The 16,285-nt window shown below is 43.4% G+C and overlaps 1 protein-coding gene across 1 annotated transcript in view; it reads right to left on the reverse strand.

Moving 5' to 3' along the window:
• Positions 1–16,285, reverse strand: part of atp6v1ba (ATPase, H+ transporting, lysosomal, V1 subunit B, member a) — a 39,725-nt gene that overhangs the window by 13,237 nt on the left and 10,203 nt on the right. The window contains exons 2-6 of the mRNA XM_040033862.1: positions 11,111–11,166; positions 10,754–10,852; positions 6,083–6,176; positions 5,621–5,698; positions 2,936–3,075 (exon numbers count right to left, since the gene is read on the reverse strand). Coding sequence (XP_039889796.1) covers positions 2,936–3,075; positions 5,621–5,698; positions 6,083–6,176; positions 10,754–10,852; positions 11,111–11,166 — 467 coding nt within the window. The remainder of the gene's footprint in view (positions 1–2,935; positions 3,076–5,620; positions 5,699–6,082; positions 6,177–10,753; positions 10,853–11,110; positions 11,167–16,285) is intronic.

The raw sequence follows: 16,285 nt of genomic DNA on the forward strand, positions 1-16,285 counted from the left end.
GTGCTGTGGGTGCTGTGGGTGCTGTGGGTGCTGTGGGTGCTGTGGGTGCTGTGGGTGCTGTGGGTGCTGTGGGTGCTGTGGATGCTGTGGATGCTGTGGGTGCTGTGGGTGCTGTGGGTGCTGTGGGTGCTGTGGGTGCTGTGGGTGCTGTGGGTGCTGTGGGTGCTGTGGGTGCTGTGGATGCTGTGGATGCTGTGGATGCTGTGGATGCTGTGGGTGCTGTGGATGCTGTGGGTGCTGTGGATGCTGTGGGTGCTGTGGATGCTGTGGATGTTGTAGGTGCTGTGGGTGCTGTGGGTGCTGTGGATGTTGTAGGTGCTGTGGATGCTGTGGGTGCTGTGGATGCTGTGGGTGCTGTGGATGCTGTGGGTGCTGTGGGTGCTGTGGGTGCTGTGGATGCTGTGGATGTTGTAGGTGCTGTGGGTGCTGTGGATGCTGTGGATGCTGTGGATGCTGTAGGTGCTGTGGTCTGTTCTAAGTGCCCTACCTGTTTAGCAGCATGGCTCTGAATGATGGGTTTATTTGGTGAAAACAGAGCTTATAAGTCCACAGAGCAGAAATTAGGCTGGTGATCAAATCCTAACAATAAAGCTGGTGCTCTTGAGCTGAATACACTGAACCTGACTCAGCTTTATACACAGAGGGATATTTGGGGATGTAGTACATTTGTGAAGTGTCTGAACATGAACACACTACAACTGAGTCATGAATTTCCACTGTGAGGCACAAAAACTTCCAAAAAGGAAACAAAACAGCTGTCATGTGACACAGAAGGACCACAGCTACCACTCATGAATCATCCCACTTACTCATGTTAAACATTTCCACTGAAAGACTTCCACAAAATTGGACCTCAACATATCCCAAAGCATGTAGCTTAAACCTCTGAGCTAGCAAAAAGTTTTTGGTGTATTCAAAGCAGCTGTGAGTTCTTGGTATGATACAACAGTTTGGTAAAAGCATGACCTCCCAGAGTACAGGGATGAAATAAGTTGAGTTTAAAGCTGCGAGTTAAAGAGACAAAGGTTCAAAAGGACAGACTAAAGACGAGGGCTGCACTAATGATTGGTGACTGATCACCAGCAGCCTGAGGTCAATTCTTTTTATCTTGTTTTATCAGTAATGTAATAAATAATCATTATCGTTACATTTGTAACAAATGTAACGATAATGTAATACACAAGCTGTCCACGTCTGAACTCTGACATGAGTGAGGATGAGGAGGACGTATCCATTACTCTCATCTCTAAAGAGAAGAAAACAAAGTGCTGCTTCTGTTTGTTTGAAGTAAATTCTACTTTATCTCCTCTCCTCAGCCTTTACACATAAACACCTAAATAAATACCTAAATAAAAAAAGTATGTAAGTGGCTGTAAATGTATCTGTAATATCTGTCCACTCCATGATAACCCATCCATCACTGTATATAAATGGTGCTCTCCCATTAGTACCGCATTCTTTTTCTGTATGCGGGAAGTGGGACATAAACTCCCTGGTGTCGGTTGGGTTTTTCTAATTGTTGTTATTTGGACCACAGAGCACGTATTAGGTGGGTGGATAGCACTACTTTAACCTCCTCTGGTCTCTGGTGATCTGGCAAACTAAGGAGCAGACTGTCCGAACCATATCTGGTCTCTAAGTGAGGACGTATGAACCACACTACTCTGAATTTATTATGGCTGTTGTGTTTTTAACATGTTTTAATGCTTTGAATCTTGTTCTATTTAATCTGAACAAGCCCCTAAAGCAGGCAATGATCACTGTCGGCCTCTCTCAGTTTTTATTACCACTGTTCATTTTAAAGCTCAGTTTTTAAACCCATACGATGTAACTGCAGCCCAGCAGCAGTATATGAATGACTAACCTGGTATTGTGGATGGATTATCTCAGTTGTTCTCCTGGCTGAAGTTTGGTCCGTTTACAGCATCCTGCCATGCGACTGAATTTGTCTCTAACCATCAGGAACCGTCACGTTAACTTTTATCGAGTGGAAAAAAGTTGGCGTTCATCCTCCAGCTTCACTGTGCTAATGTTATGCTAACATAGCTGTGTAGCTAGCGATCACGTAGCACATCATTATATACCAACTAGCCCAACTTCAGTAACCCTACAAACGTCAGTGCTGTTTAGTTTTCTGTCTTCATTTATGTTGGAAGTGACAGCAGAGCTGTACGTTTGAATTTGTTTCAGAAATCTCTCAGTCAGAACATGCTATATCATGTTTAGGTAGAAGCTAGCGAGCTAACTTCCTGCTAACTTCTAACTCTGTTAATAAATAATGTAATAAATCCTGTTTTCATGGATGCCTGGATGCTAAACTTAATTGTTACACCTGGTAAAGCAGCAACGCTGATCATTTTATTAAAGATGGAAGAATTTAGACAGTTTTTAACTCTGAGTGATGCTGCAGTGTTCGTTTGACTTTGGGACCTGAAGCGACAGAGTTTAGGACCCAGAAACAGCTAATGATGTCAGACTTACAAACCGGACAGAGACACATTACTTTTGTGTTTTACTCCATGCACTTCTTCCTTATCAAAATCTGCTTGCAATACCAAATGAACACAGGAAGTAATGCAATAGGTTTAATGAAGTTATTCTTGTTGCAACAGACTACATGCAATGGGAAGGGTCACCTCATTTTCAGTCTTCTGCCTAAACTGACACTGACTCGAGTGGCATCATGTGAAGATGCTATCCGAGTTCACTCTGAAGCCACTACAGAGACACCAAACACTACACGAACATAATGCTAAACACACTTATATCAGCTAATACTCAGGTATGCTCTGGTGTTTACGATGGGGATTGATTCTCAATAAAGATAAAAAGAGATATTCAGCACTTCCAGTGGTACCTAGTGGCCCAGCATTTTACCAGCATTGAGACTTCTTGGTGTTGTCACTAAAGAAATAAAATGGTATGCTGATCTCACCTCATTGTGGGGCAGCCCAGCGGCAGAGAAGATGGGGATCTTCTGTCCTCGAGCAATGCTATTCATGCCATCAATGGCTGAGATGCCAGTCTGGATCATCTCCTCAGGGTAGATACGGCACTGAGGGTTGATGGGCTGACCTGGGAGACAGAAACACGTATTCAGCTGGACACAAAGGAAGCAATAGCACACTTCACTGTTCATCATACAGGTCAGTCCCACAGACTTGACCAGACAAAACACGCAACAGAAAAAACGTAGTAAGGAAATGGTGATAGAAAGTAAAAGGCTGTGCAACTGCTTAAATGGAAAGTGAGATTATTAATTTGATGTGAACAATCAGAAGCAATTACATCGTGTTATTGTGGAAGCTAACTGTACATTCATGTGCTCCAATAAAACTCTGCTGAGCATAGTTTACATTCTAGTTACAGTGACTACATACTGAGTCAATGAAAATATTTCCTATTACAGTTTCAACACGCTCTTCTGAGCTGCAGTAATTAAATAATAGTGCAAGGACAACAGCTACATTAGACAAATGACTGTTAGGAATTCTGCCAATTAAGCTGTTGCTTGCTTACTATATGATCAAAGGGTAACTGCACTTATAGAGCACTTTCCCAGTCCTACCGCCTGCTTAAAGTCAAACACAGACGTCTTACACAGGTCAGTATCTGGCACAGAAAACATCTGACAGGCCTTTCAATTAGTGGATAACCTGGTCTACCGCCATGAGCAATGGGGGGTGCAGAGAATTAGTCACAACTCATTAGTGACTTTGAATGGGGTTATCCAAGGATGTGCACAGAGACCTGCTCTCAGGAACTCTCACTCATGTGGTTCACCGGCACTAATCTATCAATATTTCACAACAGCATGTCAAACCGTGTAGCTGCCACAGGATTAGCGCCACTGTGGCCCTGTAGTGTGACCACGAGCTGCAGCACGGCGCTAAGTATAAACCATTAAGAGAAGCAGTGGTTAGGTGTTGTCCTGTTGACCAAGGTTAGGGTTAATCCTATCAAGCTCCTATGGATGCAGACTGAGCACATGACATGCAAAGAGTGACCATCATATCCATCCAACCTATGGAAGACTGTTCCAGAAGAAAGGACTTAAATACTTCCAGATCACTTTAAAAAAGGACCCATGGCTGTGATTACTGAAGTAACATCTACTGTTTCTACCTTTTACAACAGCATTAATATTCAATGCACTGTGTGGATAAAGTATTGATGGTAAATGTAGGATTGTAGGACCCCAAACGTTTGACTGGTTGGGTTTATTGTAGCGTATGGGAAAAAAGAAATCTATAGCATAGTGATATTTGGGAATACTGGCTCAACACACGGACACGGAGTATCGATATTTTATTACATACATGTAAATACTCTGGGAATTTCATGAACACGATGGCTCATCTTATGCACCAACCTGACATAACGTTAGCCGAGCCAACTTTAAATGGCTCAGCCAAAACAGCCATGAAAACTGACACACATGGGTGAGCTGAGAGGTTGATAAGACTAAAGCCCAGAGGAGACCGGCCCCAAACTTTGGAACAGTCTGCCTCCTCATATCAGGATCTCTCCAACACTCGACATCCTTAAAACCCATCTGAAACACAGCTTTGCTCACTAGCTTTGGTTTTGTTCTTCGTCTGTGTTACCTTTTACTGTGTACAGCACTTTAATCAACCTGTGTTGTTTGTACATGTGCTCATAAATAAATTGATTGCAGAATGAGAGCAGACTGGCATTTATGTCTGTTGTGTACTCAACATTTGAACATTTACTTGCTATTCCGCGAGTAGCAGAATGCTAGGATAATTTCCTGAACTTCAAAATAAAAACATTTCCTGTTAAAGTCTAAGGAGCTTGGAAAGAAAAGCGTCTGGACTTCTTTAAGTTGCTTGAAGATGTTTCACCTCTCATCCGAGAAGCTTCTTCAGTTCTAAGGTCAAATGGTGGAGAGTCCCAGATTTAAACCTAGTGGGAGTTTCCCCCCACAGAGGGACAAAGGACCCCCTGAAGATCCTCTAATCGACATGAGCCAAGGTGTGAAAGCGGGTGTGGGTCCCAATCAGCCAGGGTTTCGGGTGAGCTCATTGTGAAACCTGACCCCACCCTATCATGTGATGTCCTGAGGTCAGATGGCCCAGGATGTGAGTGGGCGTTAAGGCGCCTGGGAAGGATCTCAGAACTGGATTATAGATGGCAGACAGTTGGTGTCGTAAACCAACATTGACGTTTGGTTTACGTAAAACATTTCATTTCTCACAAATGAAGCTAAAGTTCTTGAAATGTTCATTTGTTAAGGAGACAAAATGAACTCAGGCTGAAGAAAACAGTTTAACACTATTAAAAAGGACACTTAACTGTATTAGCAAAAAAATGAATGAGTAAAAAAAAATTATTAATGTTATTGTGGTATTTCACTCATGTTCACACCTGGGACAGTAAAACAGTTCAGAACACACTGCTGAGTGAGCTTTGGTCAATATTATTATTAATAATAATAACAATAATAACAACAACAATAATAATAATAATAATAATAATAATAAAACCCTAACAATAACTATTTGGTGATTTTTTAGGACATTGTACCTAAATGAAGTTTCCGTTTATGACACTGCATTCTTATATGACTTAGCAGCAGGAAAGTAAGAGGTTAACATACCCATGATGTCCAAGTAATCTTCAGCCAGAACAGTCGGCCCGCGATCGATAGGTTTGCCTGAACCATTGAACACACGACCTATAAAAGGAAATATTTTGGTAAGGAGGCATTTAGACATTACATCATTGCTTAATGAGATGAGACCTGCAAGCACATTCTGTCTACTTTGTGCTACTTTACTTCAAAGTAAAGTAGCACAAAGTGCAATTATAAACTCGTGTTAATGATGACAGATACTTCAAAAAAGAAAAAGCATCTCTACTTTTTGCTTCCATTCAAATGTATGTAACCTTGTGTTGTACTGAGTCACAGTGATTGAGATTCAAGAACATTAAAATAAAAGCTTTGATTTAATTATTTGATTTTACAGTTTATTTAAAAATTAGCGTAACAAGGAAAAAAGCTGACTACATTAATTCAGCGTGCTATGGTATTTTAATCATTAAATCGTGTTGATCATACCTAGCATGTCCTCTGACACCGGGGTACGCAAGATATCACCAGTGAATTCACATGCTGTCTTCTTGGCATCAATACCTGATGTTCCCTCAAACACCTGCAGCAACACAGAAAGGTAGCAAAGACATCCTCAGCATGTCTAGTTACATGTTTACTGATAGTGATTATCAGGGTTGACAAAAAAATTAATTCATTAACAAATCCCTCAATGCTTACATGTTAATCAATATAAGAATTAATATGGAACTCATTTGCAATACAGACACCAACAGTGCTGTCTTTGCTCCCGTCAGCTGACGCGTGACTTCACATGGCAAAGCTGCAGACAGTCCGGCACTGAGCTCCTCCCCTCACTAACAATTACAGACACTACACAGTAGTCTCTGAGGGTTGATACATGGTTCAAATAAGCTGCTGCTACATGCTGAAATGTTCAGGATTATGCATTAGGTTAACATTAATCTTAGCCTGGTGCTATTAGAGAATGATAAGATTAGAATTAATGAGCAATTCCACATGTTCTGGACCCTCGGGTAAAGGCAGGGGGTGAGCTGTCAACTGATCACCACCTGGTAGTGAGTTGGATCAGGTGGCAGGGGAGGATGCCAGACAGTGCACCCTCAGCATACGTTTGGGGGCACTGGGAATGCCTGGCAGAGGCCCCGGTTCGTGAGATCTTCAACTCACACCTCTGGCAGAGCTTCAACAGCAGTCTGAGGGAGACTGGGGACATTGAGTCCGAATGGACCATGTTCAGCACCTCCACTGCCGAAGCCGCTGCACTGAGCTGCGGCCGGAAGGTAGTTGGTGCCTGTAGTGGTGGAAACCCCTGAACCAAATGGTGGACACCGGAGACGAAGGGAGCCGCCAGGCTGAAGAAGGAGGCCTACCGAGCTTGGTTAGCCTGTGGGACTTCGGAGGGAGCTGATAGGTACCAGAGTTCGCGAAACGCGGCTCGGGTAGTAGCTGAAGCAAAAACTCTGGTGTGGAGGGGTTCGGAGAGGCCATGGAAAAAGACTTTTGGACTGCCTCGAAGAGATTCTGGCAAACCATCAGGCGACTCAGGAGGGGAAAGCGGTGCTCTACCTGCACTGTTTATAGTGCGGGTGGAGCTGCTGACTTCGACTAGAAACATTGTCAGCGGTGGAAGGAATACTTCAAGGACCTCCTTAATCCCACTGGAACGTGGAGGCAGCAGAGTCTGGGGACGAGGGGGACAGCTCTAGGTGTGAGGTCACTGAGACAGTTAAACAGAGCTCCCGGGGTGGATGAGGTCTGCCCTGAGCTCCTGAAGGCTCTGGATGCTGTAGGGCTGTCTTGGTTGACACGCCTCTGCAATGTTGCTTGGAGATCAGGGACGGTACCTCTGGATTGGCAGACCGGGCTGGTGGTTCCTATCTTTAAGAAGTTGGACCGGAGGGTGTGTTCCAACTACAGGGGGATCACACTACTCAGCCTTCCTGGGAAAGTCTATGCCAGGGTGCAGGAAGGGAGAGTCCGACCGTTAGTCAAACCTTGGATACAGGAAGAACAATGTGGTTTTTGTCCTAGTCGTGAAACACTTGACCAGCTCTTTATCCTCTCAAGGATACTTGAGGGTGCATGGGAGTTTTCCCAACCAGTTTACATGTGTTTTGTAGACTTGGAGAAGGCATTTGACCGCGTCCCTCGGGGTGTCCTGTGGGAGGTGCTTTGGGAGTATGGGGTGTCTGGCCCATTGCTACGGGCCATTCAGTCCTTCTACAACCGTTGCAAGACCTTGGTCCGCATAGCTGGCAATAAGTCGGACTTGTTCCCGGAGTGTGATGACTCTGCCCGGCTGCCCTTTGTAACCCATTCTGTTCGTAATTTTTATAGATGGAATTTATGGGGCTAGCTAAGTGGTCAAAGGCCTTCCACTAGGGTGGTCTCAGAACCTCATCTCTGCTTTTAGCGGATTATGTGGTTCTGTTGGCTTGATCAGCTGATGGCCTCCAGCTTGCATTGGAAGTATGAGTATGAAGCTGTGGGAATGAGATTCAGCACCTCCAATCCATAATATGGATTGACTCAGGCTCAGGGATGAGTTCCCTTTAAACTTAAATTGTTTAGGAATCCCAGTCTACAATTAATACAATATAAAATACTACATAGAGTGCACTATACAGTCAATGGATGTTCAAGGTGGGCTTCTAACAACTGCTCACATAGTCAAGGCAATACACTTGATAATTACAACCCAGGGGCTGTGGTCATGACCTGGATGGAACGCTGGTGGCTCTTGGGTGGTGTTTTTTTGGGACCTGCGTGCAGCACACCTGGGGGAGGGTCTGTGTCGGCAGACATAGGTTACTGACTTGGTAACCCTAGCTGCCCCTGCGTGGCTCTGGGGTAGACTTGGGGATTTGGGGTTCTGGGAGTGCTTCTTTACATCCCCGTTCTCTGTTTGCAGTCTGGGGTGTGGGGGCCGGGAATTCAACTCAGTTTTATCTATATAGCGCCAAATCACAACAACAGTTGCCTCAAGGCGCGTTATATTGTAAGGTCGACCCTACAATAATAGATACAGAGAAAAACCCAACAATCATATGACCCCCTATGAGCAAGCACTTTGGCAACAGTGGGAAGGAAAAACTCCCTTTTAACAGGAAGAAACCTCCAGCAGAACCAGGCTCAGGGAGGGGCGGGGCCATGTGCTGCGACCTCGCCACACTCCTTGGCTGGTGTCTGATGCCACCACCCGTCGGTGCGTTGGTGGTTCTTGGTGTCCGGGACTCTGGCGTGTACTGGCTCACTCCCGGCGGCTCCTTGGCAGGGCCTGGAGCCTGTGGCTCGGTCGGGCCCCTTCAGGGGTGTGTGAGGCCCTCAGATCTCTGGCCTCTAAGCCTGGGGTTCAGACCACCCTGGCATAGCCGGCTACCAGTGGAGTCTGCAGGCACGTTGCTGCAGCCCCTTGTGGCTGCTGGGTGACCCCCCCGCCTGCGGCTCTCCTCAGCTCTTTTCTAGGTGGGTGGTGCGACTGCCCCTCTGGTGGTCCTCCATGGGCTCTCGTGCTCTGGGGGGCCTCTAGATTTCTGGGGCCTGGATCTACTCCATGCCTGCTTAATGTCATTGGGGGGCAGGGCTATGGCTCCCCACACCTACTATTAGACAGTTACATGGAGAAACCTTGTAACCTCCTTGGCTGCTGCCTCTAAACATATGGTTCGTTGTCGGTTTTGTGTGCTGCTCAGTAACATTCAATATTTATTATTTACTGTTCCTTATGCTTATCTAGGTTGTCGCTGTGGTTTTCCTACAGCGTTGCTCCCTTTTTGCTTGTTTTTTTCCCCAGCAGGTGATCGAGCGGGTTTTGTGTGTCTTTTCTCTCGTCTCTCTTCCCCTCCATTTTTCTTTCCCTCTCCTTTTGTTCAGCCTCTTCCCAACTTCTCTTTTCTTCGTCTTTTCCTTCCCTATCCCCCGGTCTTGTCTGTTTCTATTGTTAAAAATGTGAAAGTAAAAAATAAATAAATAATAAAGGTGAAATGAAATATGACAATCAAGTGGACCAGTACAGCGAAGCCGTAATGGTCCACTTAGGAAAATAAATCTGTTGGGCATGTTTCTTGGCCTTCAGACAATAATTCTGATTGCTACAGTGCCGGACAGCAAAGGCAATAGATAAATAAATAAATGCAAATACTACAAAAATGGATAGGAATGCTCACTTTAGGCAAACAGTGCTGGTTTATGAGAGTCACTGTTTGCCTGAACAAATAAATATGCACAGCCTTTGTTTTAGGTGCTCTACAAGGACATGTTTGCTAAAATGAAACTACAGCACAGTGATCAAAGACCTACAACTGTTGTCTCCTGCTCTAATTATCAGTAGTAAGTTAAATTGCAGTTTAGCTATTTTGAACTATTGACTACTTGATCATGATGATGTTAAATGTAGATACAATTTCCTTTGATGTTGCATTGTCGAGTCTACAGCTGTGCTATCCCTTCTTTTGTGTGGCTGTGTGCGCTCATGGTGCATGTCTGTGTTTGTAGATTCGTGTGGTGGCTGTGCCAGGCTCTTTTTCAGTTTTATGTTCATTTGGTGAGGCACCTCCAACCATAACCTCTTTATATCTGCTGATTGGTTGGTTCAACCATCATGTCACAACCAACCACCATGCAAAGCTGTATGAGGTGCTGTTGGTCTCTGCATGGAACATTTCTTTCTTCTGTCAGGTTATTATGGCTAGTATGAAAAAGGCTAGTTTGCTACTATGGAGCATTCAGACAACATAATAGTAAGTTACAGTGTTTGCATGGTTAATGAATGCATTTTAGGACCTTGAATGGTGCCCAACCAAGTTTGGATTTTTGTGTATGCTTTGGTCCCCATATCATCTTATCATTTCATGTATTTGGCAGCTTAACTGGAAAAGTATTTTTATGTATAACAAAGCAATTTTAATGGCGTAAGCTGTCATTGAGGAAGGATGAAGATCCATGCTAAGCCATATGTACCTTACCTGAGTCCAACCGAACCAAACCTGGGCCCACCTTTCAAGCAGGCCACGATCATCAAGCACTAATCAAACAAACTGGACATTGGGGCATGGGCACAAGTAAGGATAGCAAAATGCAATTGCACACTGCACAGAGCTTACAGCACAGAGGCTGTCAGCTGATATGCTTTAGTTTCCACTCACTACTTCTTACCTGAACAACTGCCTTGGTTCCAATCACCTCGAGGACCTGCCCGCTCCTCTTGGTACCGTCTGGCAAGGTCAGGTGAACAATCTCAGCATACCTGGGGAACTAATTCAAAGAGATCCAACACTGTTACTACAGCAACAGAAAAACACGTTTTTATCATTATTATAAAAGAGCGCACCGGCTAGTAAAGTGCTGATTTATACTGACTTCTACAAACATTTGGAGTTTACCGAGCGACAGCGCCACTATTTGCAACCTAATTAATACATATTGTAAGAGGATTTGCACAAAAGATGAACGAGTATTAGCAGCACCACGGACAGAAAGCCTGATAAAAACAGAATTTCTTTGCAGCCTTACCTTCACATTATCCAGGATCACCAGGGGTCCATTTACACCCGATACAGTGGAGTAGGCTGGAATAGGAGAGAGACGGGTTACTCATTTCTGAACCTCAACAGGCAGCAGAACAGGAAAATAACACACAATACTTCAATTTCCTTCTGCAGCGAGCAAGCCACCTATCATCAGTGCAATAAGCAGACTTCTCCACAGCCAAAACCGCTAATCACCGCAGGCTGACCTTTTGCTGTGAGAACAATTTTACTGCACTTTCAGCCCTAAAATGTCACAAAAAGCCAAATGTCAGGTCAAGAAATGGAGGAATTTTACATTGTTCGATTACACCGTCACACAATCAATCACACGAATCAATAAAAACGCACGACTCATGAGAACCGGAGCAGATGTTCAAAAAATATACATTAAATACTTCATATTCGGGTTATCGCAATATTACAATTTCAAACTCAATACTGATATCCACAAAAATACTCGATACCATTTTGATACCATAAGAAGGATTCTGATCCCATCCTGCAACATGAGAATAGCAAACATCTCAAAAACACTCGCACTAATTTTTCCAGTTATTAACTACAGTCCACTACGTTAACGAAAGAAGACGGCTGACGCAGCTGTTAGAGTTAAACTGGACAGGTAAACATCAATAAGTGTTTAATACTTTCCTCCTAAAGTGTGATACGAATACTTCAGCTGTTAGTGAGGTGAGGAGCTGTGTGCCTGTTTGCAACGTGTGAAGGCGTCAGAGTATCCTATAAAAACAGAAAAAAATGCCATCTCCCTGAATGTGTGCGACTGCAGCGTAACATCAGTACAACAGTAATGGACAATGCTTTTCTACTCTACTGCAGTACTCAAGCCTTTTACTGTACACAGCATTCACACAAGCAGTTTATCACCTGTAATTAATTCAATTACCCTTTTTATCATAACAGTCTCGTCAGCGTAAGGCAACGATTGTAGAATATTAGAGAGCAGCATCTGGCACTTTAACAGGAAGTAACCTCCAACAGACTCAAGGACGGGTCTCCATCTGGTGTGGGTATGAAGGTGCTTACCTGTTAGGGCTGTGCCCTGAATAATAATAATAATAATAATAATAATAATAATAATAATGATGATGATGGTCAATGTGACTGAGAATCCAGGTCATTCAGAGCAAATGCAGGGCTGATGTCATTACCATGAGAGTCAAAATAAATTCAGTCTAATCCGAATTCTTTCAATCAGATAATAAAAACACTGCCGTCACCGACAACACCACATTAAGCATTACTGTCCACATATTCACTGTGCTCTACGCCCATCTCAAGTGTAACCCTCTGCACTGTGCTGCACACTGTTCTCCATCACTATTATCAAAAACACCCAATGAAGGAATATTTTTGGAAGCAGCGAGTTCATTAAAACTCCACTCGTTCAGTTTCTTCTGCAGAGCTGCACCTAACAATGATCGCCGGCTTTAAAAATCCAAAAGCAGGCAGCCTCTACTCTAGTGTGGCAGCAGACAATAAGTTAAACAAACCCATAAATGACGGTAATATTACAAAGTGTAAATAAGGAGCGTTTGAACAGAACTGCTTTCAGACCACATAAGAGCAGCAGAGTGTCCTGCTTCTGTGAAGTAAGCAATAAAATGTGCCATGCAAACATTACAATCAAATCATGTTCAGCCATTCCTCTGCTCTGAACATCTGTAGAGCTGGGTGGTAAAATGCAGACATGCAGGGAGCGTTGGAGTGGGGGACTGAAGGTGGCGGCATTGTTTCTATCAGGGTCTGCTGTTCTTCTTTATGTGTGAACTGTCAATCTCTGGGCTGATATCAAAGGCTCGGGGAAATTAGAGCAGACTGCTACGAACATAAAGCACTAAAGCTTAGCGGGGTGCATCCACTATGCCACTAATTAGGCAGGGGCCAACAAAATAACCTGTCAATGCGCTACAGTATTGCAGCCATTTCCCACACACACCTGCATTTTACCCTCTATTAGTCAGACACACACTGTGTGCGTCTGTGTGTCGAACACGAGGTTTGAATGGGAGGTGGTGCTGGGAGGATGGGGCACAGACTGTTGAGTTAGCGCGATAAAAGATGGCTCAAGTGTGATGATGAAAACCAAGGGCAGGACAAACACAAAAAATAAAGAAATAAATAAAATTTCCTCTCCAAAATAAAATGTGTTTTACTCCAAACAGCCTTTATCTCAGTTCTTGCCTCAGGGTCCACTTTCCAGTGAATGACTCAAGTTGTCTCTGTTTGTTCTACAAGGCCTTGCACTGCAGCGCGAGGGGGGGGTTTACAGATGACCTTTGCTTTGCTCATTTCCCACTGACAGGCAGGAAGTCCATGGTTTCATCATTTAATATACAGCTTTCCTTAAACAACACGACAGAGCACCACTCTGACCAAATAATAAAAGAACACTGAACCAGTATAGAGAATCCCAGTGTTATCAAACCTCACGGATATCCCCGCCCTCCTGACAGCCAGCACAGCCGATCAACAACGCCTGACATCTGCACATAAACCTGACACATAACTGAAATACAAAGGAACAGCAGTGATACTTTCTAGCTGGGAAAGGTTTCCAGCTCAGATTGTTTGGTGTAGAAAACGAAGAGAAATATAACTCTGGATCAGATCTGTAAGGACATTCTACACATGCAGTTTAGAGAAATGAACACGCGTGTAAGGAAAGCTTCCAAATGCTCAAATAGGTCATTGAAGGCGTTTCCAAAACACTGACACACTGTGTAAGCCTGCAGTCTCTTAAAGGCACTCTTCATTAACCTTACAGCTAAAACATTCCTGTGAACAACACGGCCTCACTTAACCAACCATTTTAATGTCGTCTGCATCCAGTACATACTAGCCAACATGTATCTGTGATAACAACCTGCTGGCTGTGTATAGTGCACATAATCTGACAGCAGAAAACAATATTCTGTTTACAGAGATGCATGCTCTATGTTTAGTCATTATGCTTTTCTGAAACACATGCATGATGGCAGAGTGTGTAACTACACAGCCAGCCCTTTAAAAAAAGAGGGAAACAACTCAAGTGTGTACAACTGGAGAGCACGTCACACGGTGAATCTGTAGCTCCTGACAAGGACGACTGACAGCTCCCAGAACTATTTTACATTATCATTCCTGGAATAATTGGCATGTTTATACTTTAAACCTTAAACAGTCACATGGTAAACGGCCTGTATTTGTATAGAGGTTCAAGGTTCAAGGTTCTTTATTATTTGTCACATGCATAGTTATACAAGTATAACACACAGTGAAATGTAGCCTGACACGCTCCTCGACATGTGCAAAAATTTGGGGGGGGGGGGGGTGTAGAGGAGGAACATATATATATATATCTCTATATATATATATATATCTATATATATCTATATATATATATATATATATATACACACACACCACACATATATAATATACACACACACATACACACACACACACCACATATACACACACATATATCTATATATAGATACATATATATATATATATATATTATATATATATATATACATATATATAATATATAATTATATATATATATTATATATCTATATTATAATATAATACATATATATATATACATATATATATATATATATATATATATATAATATATATATATATATAATATATCTATATATATAATATATTATATACACACACACACATATATATATATATATATATGTAGTATATACAGTGGGTGAATGTGCAGTAGTAGCAGCCAGCAGGTGAATTCTGTACATTAATAAGAATAGACATCTGACTATTTTACAGGATAGACAATATAAACATATTTAAAATTAAAGGAATTGAAATGTACATTGTGCCTTGGTTTAGTGTCTGGAAGAGTCCTGACTCAGTCAATTATAGATGATGTGAGAGGGCGGGTGTGTGTGTTTAGGGCCCGGATGGCTTGGGGATAGAAGCTCCTCTTGAGTCTCTCTGTCCTTGCCCGGAAGATGCGGAACCTTCTACCAGATTGCAGAAGTTGGAACAGTTTGTTGCCAGGATGGGACGGGTCCTTCAGTATCTGCGCTGCTCTAGTCCGACATCTCCTGGTGTAGGTGTCCTGAAGCGGGGGGAGAGCAATCCTGCAGCAGCGTTCTGCTGTACGGATCACTCTCTGGAGAGCTTTTTGGTCCTTCACACAGCTGTTCCCAAACCACGATGTCATGTTCTGTGTGAGGATGCTCTCCACAGCGCCTGTATAGAAAATCCTGAGGATCTTTGGAGAGACCCTGAACTTCCTCAGTTGTCGTAGGTGATACAGGCGCTGCCTAGCCTTTTTGGTCTGGACCTGAATGTGGGCAGCCCATGTCAGGTCTGAGGAGATGTGGACACCAAGATACTTGAAGGACTGCACCCTCTCCACTGGAGCTCCATTGATGATAATGGGCTTGTAGTCTCTGTGCTGACCCCTTCTGAAGTCCACCACCAGCTCCTTGGTCTTGCTGACGTTCAGCTGGAGGTGGTTGTCCTGGCACCACGATGCCAGATTCTTCACTTCATCCATGTAGGCCGCCTCATCGTTGTTGGAGATGGCACCCAACACCATTGTGTCGTCAGCAAACTTCACAATGGTGTTGGAGCCATGGGTGGCCACACAGTCTGAAGTGTAGAGGGAGTAGAGCAGTGGCGAGAGGACACATCCCTGAGCTGCTCCTGTGTTGATGGTGATGCTGTTAGAGACGCATCTACCCACCCTCTAGAGCTTTACTTAGTCCCTATGGACCCCAAAGCGCTTTACACTACATAACAAAAAAGCTTTATTTGACAATTCCAGTGAATATTCATAGCATCAGCATTACCCTAACAGATTAGCCATGTTTATGAACACAGCACAGACTTAAACTAGAAATTGCTGACAGGCCTCAAAAGAGATGCATCAGGGTAATTATAGTCAGAGGCAATAATAATGGTGCAAGGAAAATGTTACTATGTAACAAGAAATCCACAAGTCTGGTGTGTTGTCATGGTCGACGTCCTATCAGGTAAAACAGTCACAGCATTATTTCAGAGACATTTTGGAGCTGCACAGCGTGTCAAAGAGTAACGAGGTTAGTGGCAAATAAACAGGAATGATCCTGTTATTTCACCTCAACCTACATCGTTAGGTAGAGTTAAACAG

Source organism: Simochromis diagramma, unplaced genomic scaffold (assembly GCF_900408965.1).
Source record: "Simochromis diagramma unplaced genomic scaffold, fSimDia1.1 OVJJ01000176.1, whole genome shotgun sequence".
NCBI classification, from domain to species: Eukaryota; Metazoa; Chordata; class Actinopteri; order Cichliformes; family Cichlidae; genus Simochromis; species Simochromis diagramma.